This window comes from Lagopus leucura, unplaced genomic scaffold, assembly GCF_019238085.1.
Source record: "Lagopus leucura isolate 7727_CA_CO unplaced genomic scaffold, USGS_WTPT01 Super-Scaffold_100159, whole genome shotgun sequence".
Taxonomy (NCBI): Eukaryota; Metazoa; Chordata; class Aves; order Galliformes; family Phasianidae; genus Lagopus; species Lagopus leucura.
The window spans coordinates 17,587,829-17,602,798 of record NW_024962335.1 but is presented as its reverse complement, the minus strand read 5'-3'; the positions used below and the strand labels follow the sequence as shown (position 1 = coordinate 17,602,798).

General features: G+C 37.2%; 1 protein-coding gene across 3 annotated transcripts in view; it reads left to right on the top strand.

Annotated features, from left to right (window-relative positions):
- Window positions 1–13,186, top strand: part of MYBPC1 (myosin binding protein C1) — a 72,929-nt gene extending 59,743 nt beyond the window's left edge. The window contains exons 25-32 of one of the 3 annotated variants that reach the window (XM_042890286.1): window positions 120–315; window positions 1,061–1,200; window positions 2,758–2,917; window positions 4,057–4,193; window positions 4,762–4,948; window positions 9,019–9,077; window positions 10,495–10,534; window positions 12,458–13,186. In XM_042890286.1, coding sequence (XP_042746220.1) covers window positions 120–315; window positions 1,061–1,200; window positions 2,758–2,917; window positions 4,057–4,193; window positions 4,762–4,948; window positions 9,019–9,077; window positions 10,495–10,515 — 900 coding nt within the window. In that variant the 3' untranslated portion in view covers window positions 10,516–10,534; window positions 12,458–13,186. The remainder of the gene's footprint in view (window positions 1–119; window positions 316–1,060; window positions 1,201–2,757; window positions 2,918–4,056; window positions 4,194–4,761; window positions 4,949–9,018; window positions 9,078–10,494; window positions 10,535–12,457) is intronic. The other 2 variants (XM_042890288.1, XM_042890287.1) reach the window with 2 other exon arrangements.
- Window positions 13,187–14,970: the final 1,784 nt, after the last annotated feature.

Sequence of the window (14,970 nt, the reverse complement as noted above, 5' to 3'; positions counted from 1 at the left end):
GGGATTGCATCTGAAATTCTGTATGATTTAAAAATGCTTCTTTCAAGACAATTTCCTCTGTAGCTAATGCTCTTTTCTCTCTGAAAAGCATATATAAATTGTTTCCTAACTTCTTACAGGGAAGACCAAGGGCAAAAGTATCATGGCAGAAAAATGGTTCTCCAATAGACAAGAACCAAATCAACATCCGCAACACTGAGAACGACACCATTATTTTTATCCGAAAGGCAGAAAGGAGCCACTCTGGAGAATATGACATGAAAGTGGAAGTAGAAAATTTGGTGGATAAAGCTACAATAGATATTCAAATTGTTGGTATGTTTTGAGAAACAGAAGCATATGCATGCCAGAGAAGACGACTCCAGCCATTCCAAGCTTATAGCTGTAAAAACAGAGGAATCTTTTCTCTACATCCAACTACTCGGCTATAGATTTGTAGTCTCTAAGTAAACCTTCCTACACAATGGCGTGAGCTTGTCTGAACATGCCAGTCTCTTTTTTTTCAGTTTTCTTTTTCATGTTCTTGTTTATTTAGGATGCAAGCCTTTTCCTTTTGACTGGTATCCATAAATGGTTTCATAGTAAGTTTGTCATAAATGTAACATGGAAGAAATTCTAAATTGGAAGTACATGAAAGCAGGAAAGAAAGATGAGAAACAAACATTTACTTACAATTTTTACCAACATATTTATTTACATAGTATGCATAATAATGATTGACATTTCCTGTCTTAAGAACAAATTTACAACTATCAGGTTTTCAAAATGTCATGCCTATCTGCAACTGAAGAGCGTATGTACCTTATAAACCATATTCACAAAGTGACCCAGATAGGATTTTCATGATTCTGGCATGGGTTAACTGTTGAAAGTGTTATTTTGCAGCCTCAGCGTTCTTTGGACATTGAGTTTGGCATATGCATGTGTAAGAAAGAGACAAAGTAAAAGAAGTGGAATGTATATATAGAAAAGAGACAAAAGAGAAAGTGGAAGATGTGTGTAGGAAAGAGAAAGAACAGAAATATTATGAAAAATGATGACTGCCATATTTTCATTACAGATCGCCCAGGCCCACCAGAGGTTGTAACTATTGAGGACGTCTGGGGAGAGAATGTAAATTTATCATGGAAGCCACCAAAAGATGATGGCAATGCTGCCATTACTGGGTACACTATTCAAAAAGCAGATAAGAAGAGTATGGTAAGTAACAAGATGCTTAAAAGACTGATGTATTCACAAAGCTCTTCTTTTTAAAAATATAAAGCTTTATAATAATTAATGAAGGAGGATAAAGCACTGACTGGTTAATTTTTATGAAAATCTACAAGATATTTCTAAACATTCTAAGGATTTTCTGACTCTAAAAACCTTTGACATGAAACGGCAATAACAAGCAAGATATTTTTTATCATTGTCATTAAACTAACATGAAATGTAAACTTCCTTAAAAGACAGCAGTTGGATTCTTACATTTAATACTTACTGCGAATTAAAACACTGGAAAACTGGGACAGTATTTTGGGTGCTGCGTTATCTAAAGCAATCCTTTTGCCCACTACCTAGAAAACTAAGTAAGTTGACCTGCTTCATGCTCTGATCAATTCATTCCTCCTGTGGATCTATTTCCCTTCCCATTCTTCAATTTTAATCTGCCTTCAGATTGCAAGAGATCTTCTTCCAGATGAAGAAATGTTTCCTGTCTTTGAGTTACTGTCAGAGGAAGAAAGCAACAACAGCAGTGTCTAGGGCTCAGAGTGTCATGGGTCATTCAGGTCATAAGTTCCTCCATGTGGAGGATGAATTTTGCGGTGATGAATTTTGCAATTCTGGCATAGCTGTCATTCCACAGCAAATCATTTTGCCAAAAGACAGCTCCTTAGCAATAGGTCCTCAGAGGAGTACAGAAAATGCCACAGGTTACATGGGATGGCAGTCCATCAATTTCTGAGAAATCTAAAATAAACTGACTTTTGAAGACAATCAAATACCAATCAAATCAAATACCAAGGCACTGGAAGCTCAGCAAGAGTGTGTTAAAAAAAAAAGAAAAAACTGTGCAAGGCAGAGTCAGGAAAAGCAAAAACATTGTTGTCATACTTTACTTAATGTTAATTCTATTTTAGCATAAACCTTTTTTTTAATCTTAGTTTGCTATGTAGGTGTTACATACTAGGATATAGTTTACTTGTCCTATTACGGCTTGAAGACCAAAGTGCTAAAATCCTTCTCTCCACCTGAGTCTTTAAATATTTCTTTTGCTCCAGAAAGATCACCTGGTTGAATGTATGTTCTTCACAAACATTCAACCCATGGAAGAGGGGGTACATTAATGCATTGGCTGCTCGTGAGTATGTGTCACAGCCCAGGGCTTTGTTTTTCTCTCCAGTCTGCAGTTTTCTTATCTGCAGTGGTTCTTGTTCAGTCAGCAGTGTAGAAGCCTACCTCACCTCACAAGGAATAAACTTTGTAATGCTCAATTTCCCAAACAGAAATCTTTGGGCTAACAGAGTGTAACCATTCAATAGGAGCCACTTTCCATTCAGCCTTCACATCTCAGTAGTGAACTCTGCGTATGCTCATTATCACTCATGTCAGATGGAATAATTAATTACTGTTTACTTCAGCACATTACTCTTCATCAACACTTCTTTAAAAGAAAACTGTACTATCCCCGGGTCAGTGATTCTTCCAAGCAACATACGTGTGAAAGCTGCACTGTGCTGCAGGAAGCTTAGCCTCTGTGTTTGTATGTTTCAGGAATGGTTCACGGTAATCGAGCACTACCACCGCACCAGTGCCACCATTAATGAGCTCGTCATAGGAAACGAGTACTACTTCCGAGTCTTCTCTGAAAACATGTGCGGCCTCAGTGAGGATGCAACAATGACCAAAGAGAGTGCCTTGATTGCAAAAGATGGTTAGCTAATTAGCTTTTCCTTATCGAAAGGGATGGGGTGTGCATGGAGTCTGGAAGGTGATTAGACGTAAAAGCCATAGATGAGGCACAGGAGATAGCTAGGACATTTCACATTAGGACTTTGTTGTTTGTCTACGTAGCTTATAAGTTTTTCTATGGAGTAGGACATTTTTTCCATGTTCTGTCACTTACTGTGGTCTTGGATATCACACTCATGTGACACCACTGGCAGATGTAAGTCAACAAGAGTTGGAAGAGGAGCAAAGCGGTTCTGTTAAGAGCCGTGAGCCGTGGCCTCTCCATGGAGACTCAGCTCCAGCTATGCAAGTGCTGCAGTACGTTTCAGGGCCAAGCCAACAAATAAGCTTAACCTCTTGCTTCACCTCTCTAGCATGTGAACCTGGACAAACAGAATCTCTGCTATCAAAAGTTCTGATATTTCAGAAACTGTCAGCTAAAAAAAGCAATGTAAACCTGAAAAAATAAGTGTCTCTTTATGGAAGGAAAATTCCACAGATTGATAATTTAGCTGAAGAAAATCGAAGTTGGTTGGTTGTGTTTTTCTGAAAGGAAGGAATACATGACTGCCATGATATAGAGCATAGACAATCTGTGCAACTCACATGGACAGGCTGAAAGACTGGAAGTCAGGGATAAATGGAATACACTTCCACTATTAAAAAGAAAAATGTGTTTCTGTTAGAAACAGGATCACAAATGAAAACAGAGCTATAGGAATTGCTTTTCATCACTGCTTACTCAACTCTGTCATGAAAGTAAATGTCAGGCCTAAGCTTCACTGTAGCCAGTACAGCAGATTGGAAAAGGTTTCAACAAAGATATCTGGTGAAGCCTGGGCACAGGGAAAGATGTCAGTCTGTCCAGCTGTCTTTATTTAGTACACCATCTACTCACAAGACAAAGAGAAGCTCTCAGAACTCTATATCAAAACCAAGGGCAATAGTCAATTCCCAAATCCCCTTCCAGCCTCTCTAACGATTGAAATTACTACACCAGACTGATTCCTAAGTGAGCACAGGTCAGAATAGATGCAGAGTCTCTGTAACATTTCAAGATGTTTGGGTATTTAGTTATACTGCAACACTAGTCTTTATTAATGCATTGTTTTCATTTTATAGGTAAAGTCTACAAATACCCAGTTTACGACGACTTTGACTTCACTGAACGACCACTGTTTACTCAGCCTCTAGTTAACACGTTTGCTGTAGCTGGTTACAATGCTACTTTGAACTGCAGCGTTCGGGGCAACCCCAAGGTACAGCACAGCAGTGTCAGTTAACACATGAGAAACTTTAACCCAAAAACAAAAACTGTAATACAATTTTTATTATACAAAGCTGGCTGAAGAAAAGGAGTATCTTCCAATTTGAGTTACATATTAATGAGATTTATTTCCTGCAATGAAAATCCAATCTAGTAAAATGGGAACTCCAGAGAGTTTAAGAATATGTTCACTTTCCAACAGTTGTGGCTGTTCTTTCTGAAAATCACTTTTAAAAACATGCTTTCTATTCTCATTCAGAATAACAGGATATCAAAAGATAAAGCTGAGGCGTCTGCTGTTATTATACAACATCTTACACTGATAAGTTTATTTTTATGACTTTAATTACATGATAGGAACTGCACTGAACAACTCAGAAACAGGGGCATGATGTAGCCTATGCCTATGTTTAGTTAATGGTTAGCTTCCTTTCTATCTCTATTTTATCTGCTTTGTACCATTTCTGAATTACTCAGCATTAACAGAGCATTATGAGCAGTGGTAAAACATTTCCATTTGTAGGTTTTTGCATGTAGGTTTTCTTTTGTTTCTACCACAGCCCAAAATAACCTGGCTGAAAAACAAGGTTGCTATACTGAATGACCCAAGGTACCGAATGTTCGGCAACCAAGGTGTCTGCACCTTGGAGATCCGCAAACCCAGTCCATATGATGGAGGCACTTACACTTGCAGAGCTGTCAATGAACTTGGAGAGGCAGAAGTTGATTGCAAACTGGAAGTAAAAGGTAAGGGTTTTAATTCATTGCAAATGCACTGCTCATCTGAACACCATTTACACAGGAGACAAAAGTAAGGAAGGCAAAAGCAAAAGGGTTTTTAGCTTTTTTAGGTTTTTTTTTTTTGCTTATGTTAGCAAAATCACAGAGCAACACAAGAACTGTTGCCAAGAACACAAGCTAGCTGATATAACTGATGATTTTTTTTTAGGAGCAAAATATTTGAAATGTTATTTTGCAAATACAGGGGAAGAGGAGAAGCATTTTAGCATTGACTGGGGCACCAAGAATGACAAGAGGATTTGGATTGGACTACTAGTTAATTTTTCTGAAAATTGTACTTTCAGAAAATTACTCCCCGGCAACAGATGTGGTCATATTTAACTGTATTAACTTTCACCAAAGGCTTTTGCTTCAACCATGAAATAAGCATTTCTGAAAAAATGAATGTGAAGTTGTAAGTAAGGAAAGCTGCCTACACAGAGCCAATAGGAAGTGTTTAAGTCAGGAGTGTAGAGGGAATTTAGGCTATCAAAATATGGTCCTAATTTTATTACTTCTATCATGCTTGCCTATAAAAAAAACTATACTGTTTAATATCCTCAAGCATTGTATTGTGTTGATTTTAGATTTCAATTTCCTTTGTCTGTGTTTTCTGGTGCATCTTGTCCTACAGCTCAAATCTGCTAGCAAGAAGCCACTGCAATAAATATTTAGCCTACGAACCTGAACTTTAATTAGTATAATGAAAGTATGCATAATATCACATTTCTTAACTGTCATGATTTATTTTTATGTTGTTGTTTAAAAGGTAATGTCCTTGAACTGGATATATGAATCTTTTCCATAATCACAAGAAAATTTTCTATTTCACAGCACAGCAGAAGACCTCATCATCTGGGAAGGTTGCTTCATTTTTCATACTCATATATATTCATCTATGTTTTTATACAGCAGGCAAAGTCCAAGTTAATTTGCTATTCCATCAAACTTTCTAAGTCCCCAGGACTTCATGTTCTTAAAAAAGATAAAAATCACCTTTGATCAATACTGACAGAAATTTAATTGTTTACAATTGCATGTTTATGTACTGCTATCTGAAATAGGCTGGAAATGGTTGGATAATTTTCCAATCAAATAAAAGTAATTTATCTAGGGAGAAAAAAAGTTACAGTTCTGTTCACTAAAGTGGTTACTAGGTACACGTGATATTATGTCCTTGAGGATCTTTGCTGAGAAATATCTATCTACTGTTCCTATGTCCAGTTTCCTGACTAATGTCCTGAAATGAGAGCACACAATCCATTATGTTTGAATGCTTCCAGGTCTTTCCCAGCTACAGCTGACTCTTTCCACAATGGTTGAATTAAAGATTGTATAAAAATACATATATTTATGTATCTTGCTACATGGCAACTTATGCTTAGGATAGATAACACTGAGAATAGTGAAGAACTAGAACAGCAGAGGTTGTAGAGCCTTTGGTACCATGAGACTTTTAGAGGAATGACAACAGTAAAATTTATTGTTGGGTTACGGTATGCACTAAATGATGTCTCAAGATTGCTTCTAGCTCTGTGATTTTAAATCACTTCCTAACATTGCCAACAAACAAAAACCTCAGTCAAATTCAAGCATCGCTCTGATCATCCATCTCAAAGGAAATCTCAGATAGAGATTGGGCTTGGGGCATCATGTCCTGAGGACTGTAGTCATCAACATACTAGCTGGTTGCAGCACATCCTGCAGCCTCACTTGCTCTCATGCCCTATCTTGGGATTGTAACTGAACCCATCCACATTGGGTCCAACAGTTGCTAAGCGAGAATGAGAATGTAATTCTCTCTGTAGACAAAGTTCAGACTATCCTTCTCATTTTTTTTAATAAACCCTCCCACATCCATTGACTGGAACGTCTGTAGCACAGACACTTCTAGATTCATAAATACCTTTATTTTTTTTCTCAAATAAATAATATTTTCTTTAAAAGATCAACTGAAAAAGTATAATACTACTCCACAGACATCTTACTCAGAACATCTGATTGTTCTACAGTGTTGTGAGTTTGCATCACACCTGAAAGAAATCCCGAAAAATGCAGTTCATTAAGCATCCCATCTGGGCTGCATGCTGTTTCTTTCCCTTAGCTATGTGACAGATTCCTTCATTATCACAAAGCTCCTAATTATGGCATGCTTCAGAGCCCAATCTCATACCATCATCTGGTGCAGCCCCACTCCTTCCTACCACGCCTGCTTGATCTGTGTTTCCTTCCCAGCACTGTGGGCTGTGAGTCCTTGCCCTCATTGAGACCGCCCTCTGCATCCTGGCAGGTCTGTTGGCCACTGTTTGAAGTCTCCTGAATTCAGTCCGTAGGGTTTAGACACCAGACATCTGTTGCAAGGATTCAGTGCTAATGCTCTTAACATGACTGGCAGTTCAACTGATGAATTCAAAGGAAATAGGATTAAGCAAAGACAGAAGCTGTAGCTTGACAAACCAGCATAGGCCTGGGGTTTGCTATATGACACAGACAAATTCAACAAGTATTAAATGAACATAAAAACATAATTGAACCTTATTTCAACCTTCTGTCGACGTATGTGTTGAACTCACATTCTTTAAGTTTCCCAGCTTGTCTGTTCATTTAATAGGGTTCTTCAGATGACTGCACTTCAAAATGACACACAGAATTATGGAGTCTGAATTGCTAGAAAAGGATTGCAGTGTGTTTGGATATGCGTGTGCGCATGTGTGTATTTATGTGTCTTTAAACTGGTGTGACTGTAGTCAAGAAAATAATGATCGGGGTATGAATCTGTAATGTTGAGATGCAGTTGAATATTGCCTGACCACGACCAACAGGCTCTAGGCAATGCTCTGTGTCTGGTGAATGTATGAGCTACAGTTGTATTACTGCAGACATTAGCATGGTAAGTCATGCTTACGAGCACTGTTCCATGCAGAAGTAGATATTACAATAATTGCATTTTCTTCATAATGGAGAAAAGAATCTCTAGCCAACTATGTCTGGCATGCCGGAAATCTGAAGATTATCATACGTGTATACATGCTCAATTTGAGGAATGCCATGGAAAAATTACAGACAGAACAGTCTAGGATTCAGTTTTACATGGTGTTTGAACAACAGAACAGCCATGAATGCTATTGTTGGACCAGATAGTCTTAGTGGTCTTTTCTAACCTTAGTGATTCCATGACTCATGATTCTATGAATACTCTGACTATGAATGTTATCAATATGCTACAATTTTCTACTTTTCTAGCCAGTTACAGTACTTCAGGTGACAAATCTAAATTCCTACTTGCTACTAAATTTATTGTTCATTTTCTGAAAAAGTACTAATGCTAATTATGACAATTAAGAGCACCAATAAGTAAAAATAATAAATCTTTATTTATTTAAAATAAAGAATTTATTTTAAAAGAAGAATTTTAAAAAGAAAATTAAAAAGAAGATTTAAAAGAATCTTTAAAAGAAGATTTTGTGTTTGCTGATGTTACTTGAGAGAGACATTGCTTCACTCGTCTGTTTTCAGTTTTGCTGAGTGAACTTAAAGAAGGCTGCTCAGAGAGCTGCTCCACATGCTTGCATATCCAATTTTTTTTTATAGATATAACTGTGATGAAAAAGATCACGTAATAAACAAGAATACCTCTATTTTGAAAGATGATGCATGCACAGAATCTCATGATATATTTTTCATACTATTTTACTAAGGAAAATTTAAAAAAATCAACAAATTTGTATTCTAAATACATTGAGGTAGATCCTTAAATGTGGCTTTAAATCTCTGTTTATGTAAGGAAATGATTTTGTATCAGCTTCACTGAGGTCAAGGAAAAAAAATCAGATAGAGCACTGCACTTCTTTTCATCATGAAATGTGTTTTTAGATTACGTTTGTCTTAAGAATGAACTGAAGATCGGTGGTCATTCTGGTCAATTGATGGTAACAAAGATGCTGTGTGAAAAAATATAATAAAAATATGGTGTTAAAATCGACTTGGAAGAATTTCAAATGCGAATAAATACCACTATAAATATTCTAATTCTGCAGTGATATATCAAGGAGTAATTAATCCAGGAGAACCAATCTTCATGGCGGGGAATAAGCAGGTTTATAATGAGTATAATCCTCTGGCCATTCCATTTCATTCCCTTCCTCTCTTTTCACACTGAAACGCATTTTCTGCATGCAAAGTGTGTATTTATTTGCTTTCTTTAGATTAAACTAGCTGGTGTCTCATGGCATACTAAGTCTATGCCACATGAGCAAAGAAGGCCAAATTAATCAAGAATATAGGAATTTAACAGCAGAATTACAAAAGTTTTAGCTATGGTTCTGCTATGTCACTGAGAATAAAGTTACTTGCATATATGAAGAATTAATTTAGTAACTGTGCCTCCTATTGCCGGAACACTGACTTTTCCAGGAGACAGAATTTTGTATCTCAGCACCTGGCTCTGGGTCAGTTTGCAGAATTACTGAAATAACAGAAGCATCATGAAGTCATTTGCTGTGCTTAAAATACATTCTTTATCACAGATTAGTTTTTTATTACAGATAGCGCCCTGAATGATAATCTGTGCCTGAATTTGCACAACAGGATCTAGGGATAAAATCCTGATCCAATTGAAATTGGCTGAAATTTTATACTTTCAGTAACGTGAAATTTTGTTGCATTTACAGCTTATTTTAAATGTAGATTCATTGGAATTACAGTGGCAAAGAATGTGGCCCTTTCCATAGAAATGTGTTTCCTTGCATCCTTGCCCAAGTCCAGAATACCAGCAGAGCAATTTTAAGATGCCCAGAAAGCAGTTTCCAGTATTTTATACATCCAAATGTATTATTTCAAAACTAAAACAAGTTAAGAAATCAGGCTATACAATGTTCCTGTAGCATTTGCAGTATTAAGGTATTTTTCTAAAATGGCTGTGAAAGGTACAAATTTGAGTGCTTTTATAGGGACATAAATACAGACATATAGTCAAAATGTTGCATTAAAGGTAAGGGCTCCTATAGAGCCAATGGCATGCTGTAATTAATGTAAATGTGGATATGTGACAAAGTACATACTTTAGTTCACAGGTACGTAATTAGTCTGTACTTGATTATTTTGCCTTATAGAGTTTCGACATATATATATATGTTTCAGTGTTACGTGTGTGCTTTTTTTCCCTGGTGGAAAATACAATATATATATATGTGTTAGCTTCTTTGAAGCTACGTTTGGAAACTTTTACAATACATATCAGTTGCATAATTTGGTTCCAGTCTATACCGTAGACTAATTACAGAATTTATAGTTAATTGTACTTATTAATATAGCTTTTACACATTACTGATAATTTTGAAGTGGAACTGGATCCCCGCCTTTTACTCTCCATGTGTTTTTATTCCCATATATTTTACAAGACTAAGGATTAAAACATCATCTTGAAATAATTGTTAGCATAATTTCACTCAACATTTTCTCTCTACTTTTGTGTTTGCATTAAATTGTTACTTCTCTTTCTCTCTCTCCCTTAGTTACAGAATAAGGATTTTTGAATGTATATTGTCATCTAAGGTAAGCTTTCATATGATACTTGCATATGAAGCTTATGTCTGTTTACACGTCATACAACGTCTGCCTAGTATGGCATGATTTTCATTATTTTTCTTAATGAAAATGGTTTTTGAAATGAGTAGTATGATAGTCTCAATGCCTGTAAAACTTGATTTTTAGAATAATTGCTTGTTACAGTAAACCCTGGTAGTACCACCTCTCACTGTTCTCTAATAGTGCATGTTTCAGTGGAATTTACCACAAGCATGACATAGCACAAATAATAAGCATGAATAAAACACATTTTGCATTTACAGTCAGTTATTTTCACATAGGAATATGCCTCTACATAAATGAAATATTTATCCAGCACTTGATTTCATTTGCAAGTGAATGATTCTTATCAAAATTTGCACTACGTAAGTTGAAAAGAATGCTAAAAAGCATGTATCTTTTTGTCTGCATTGTGCATCCACCTAAGGTTGGGAACAAAGTTCTGCAGCAATGCAAGTGTTAAACAAGACAGTTCAGTCTATAATCGCTAGAAACTAATAGCACCTTAACTGGATAATCCTTGTGTCAATAAAGGATATCAGTTCTTAAATGTGCACTCGGGATAAATGTTGTACGTAAGTATCAGCTCGGTTGCACTTAGCTGAAGCGTTCGGAGACAGTGATATCTTCATCCTGACAATGTACTTTTGCTTTAAAACTTTTGGTGTGTTCCAGAAAAAGCTGCAAAGGTAAGTGCTGTTATCATTGGGTGATTTGGCAGCTCAGGGTGATTTGGCAGAGCGGAGCATCTAGCAGAACTACACGAGGAAGATCGGTGTTACTTAGCACTTTACCACAAATGCCACCTTTCCCCTTGAGTAAGGACAGCCTCCCGTGTTTTAGCAAAATATTTATCTTTTTTCCGCTCCACATTCCAAATGAAATTAACAGAAGTAGCCATGCATTTCACTTCTTCTATAGATTTCCATGGCTTTTTTGTAGTGTGTTTTTTTTTTTTTTTTTTTTTTTTCCCAACAGAATGAGATTTCAGTTCTAATTTGGGTAGTCTGTATTCAATCACTGATACATCGGGATGCCCTGGCTGGTGTGTTACACACTGCACACAACTTTTTCTGGGCACTGAAAGAAATATTTTGTCTTGGATTCCTAAATTATTCAATCTACTCCAAAAATCTTTTGCCTGTGCCTTTTTGGTGCAACTTACGAAGAGCAGAGCAGCCCTAGCCATAAGCAGAGCTTCCGTGGAGCGGGCAGCTCATGTTCTTCACTCAGACCTGAATCCAAAATAATTCCCCAGGACATAAAGGCTTTGACTGTAGTCAGATACTTCTGGAGTCTGTATTTCAGTCAGCCCCTCTATCTAAAATCTTGGGTTTTTTTTTCTGTTTATGTATACACACACATATATATTACACATGCCATACCAGGTGTTACTTTCAAGCGGTGAGGTAAATATTTTGCTGAATACTTATAAACCAGTACAAGACCCAACTCTGAAATAATATGAATGTCTCTGCATGTTTTCCACAACTCTTTGGTGCCGGGTGTTTTCTCCGTTTCTCCTTCTGCGCTGACTTCCATCTTCAAGTGCTCTGCACCCAGCCTGATGGAAATCCAGGAGGGTTACTTGCTAATCAGAGAATATTGCATGGGGTGAGATGAATGACCATATATGAGACTTACCAGCAAACAGAAATGCAATTCATCCTGAGCAAGGGAACAGGAAGTTTCTGTGCAATACAGAGATTAAATAATGGTTAATTCTTGTGCTGAACTTTCGGACAGGGATGAATTTTATGCTATCTCAAAATCAAATATATGGTAGGGGCTGACTAAATCTTTGCCACTTACGGCAGAAATTAAGGGCACAAACCTATTCATCTCTCCATGGATTTTGAACCTGAAAACTGTCTTATCCCTTGCTTGTAGGTGGGCTTTCGTTCTTCAAACTATTAATGGATGGAGTGCCTCCGCATATCATTGATTCATATATGCGCGAAGTACAGGCAGACAAAACTGAGGGGAAGTGAGAGTCCGACCGCAGTGCTTCCTGCCACCGCGCTGGGAATGGGCAGCCAGAGTTACAGCATTTTAGTCCTTGCAACAACAGAACAAACGTGTGGCTGGAGATTTTCTTTTCTTCTTGTTTTTTTGTTTTTTTTTTTTTTTTTCCCCCTCATTTGTCGCTCTGTTTTCCCTGCCTGCTCTTACTGAAAAGAAAGAATACGCATGGATTGCTTTGGGATTGAAATGAAATGAACTGAAGACAACACACTCTTTGTAATGTTCAGCTTTATTTTCTGTTTGATATTGTGTTTTGATTTTTTTTTAATGAGGAAAGAGGAGAAGCTGTGTACGAGGAGGCAGTCAGTTTGTACTGGGTGGTACAATGCAAACCTTTCGCAGACTGAAGGTACAAGGATTTGTCAGTAGATGTGCAATAAGACCTTTGGAATACATACCTCTTTGATAATGTATCTTATCCATCTGAGAATTGCTTAACAGAATATGGTTTTACTAGAAAGTAATTAATTCACATGTACTTAATGATCACTTAATCTGAACATATCTTCCTTTAGAAGTTTTGATTTCCTAAATCCAACTCACCAGTCTCTCAACTGAACTGAAATTGTTTTATTTAATGTACAATAAATATGAAGTGTTTAAGATCTAACAAGTTGTTGTTTACTATCTTTTTCTCATCTCACCATATTTCGTATGTAATTGATGCATAATGCAGAGCAAGAACTTGAGCACACAGCACCAACTGGGTCAGTCTCCTGAGCCACCAAACTCACCCTTTAACATACCTAAGACTGAGTGCAAATGAGAGATGCTATCAGATACGTGCAGTTTAATATCTGTATGTTTTCAATATTTAAAATACTATAAATTCCATCGGTAACAGCTTTGATCAGTTTGGACCAGTCACTTTTCTGAGCAAGTCACGCAGTCTTTACAAGTATCAGAGGAATAGAGTTACAGCATATCATTTGTGAGGTTATGGTGCAAGGCCAAAACGCCATAGCTAAGCTAAAATTGCTACATTAATTCTCCAGCTCTACGGTCATTACCCTCCAAGAGAACTGGATACCAGCAGTATTTCAGAAGTCTGATCATCTGTAAGGCTCTGGCAAACTCCGACGCATGCGAGACAGAAGGTCACATGCAATTTGACCAGCTTGCCAATTCCCTATCAACTTCTCATTTATTTACCTGCCTGTTCTCACTCCAGCTGTGGAGATAAGATAGGTTGTGTGGTTATTGATTACTGATCAATCCTCAGTTATGGCTTGTGAAGAATCCACTAAATCCAGTAGTACCATTGTGTACATTGATGTCAGCACGTTTCCAAACACCTAGAAGTTAATAATTATGCATGAATACATGAATTTGTTACTATGCATCACCACTGCTGGTGAATTTGTATTTGAATTACCACTTCTTTCACTTGGGGATCTGAATGTCTTTTTTTTTTTTTTTTTTTCCTGTAAATTTTATTCACTCTGAGGACTCTTTTCTTCCTTTTCTCCTTCCTATCACTTTCCTCAGTCCTCCCTCTACGCAAGGAAGCAGTTCTCTACTTCCAATGATTTTGGACACTCCCCATACAACATTTCAACCTACTCCTCTCAAAACCATATCCCTCTTTTCTATTCACACCTACACATCAAGGAAAGCAATATGAGTATTAGGAAGAAAATTCCACACGTGATTATTTACTTATCTTCATTTTGTATCTCACCAGTCAATTGGGTTTTCCTTCATCTGTTTTGATGCCTAAAAGGCACGGGGAGAGGGTCAGTTTGAATATATGCCACATAGCTTTAATCTCATCCTTCCTTTGAAATAGTATGAGTCTAATTGGATATATTATGGTCAGCACCAAAGCTATAGCTGCAGTGAGGTTGTGCTTTTCACTAAACAAAGGAATACATGCATAGCCAGTTTACAGTTCATTTATTTGCCTGCTCTGCCTTAACATACCACACACAATAACCTGGTGGCCAGCTATAAACCTCACCTTCCACTGGGGCTTCGGCGATGGAATTAGCTTCTCTAATTTGTGCCAGACAGCAACTGTGCTGGCAGACAAGCTGAACTAAGCTACTTTTCACTGAGTGAACACTAAGTGTGATGTTCCATGGCCTTAACTCCTCCTGAGTTGCATTGCCTGACATTTACCATTGAGTGCGATGCACCATGACAGCAAGAAATAATGGGTATCTGGCCATAGCTGGAATTTAGATGAGCATTAGTATGCTGTAGGTTCATACTTCCATTGGTGAAGATAACCAGTCAAGCCTTTGGATTAAGGATTGCTTGAATATGACTTTAAGAGGAATTACAGCATTGAGTGGGATAGGAAAGGAAATTCTAGCAGGTTGCAGAATCTTCAATAGAGAATAAATTTTTGATTTATGATGTGTCACCTGGTGGAA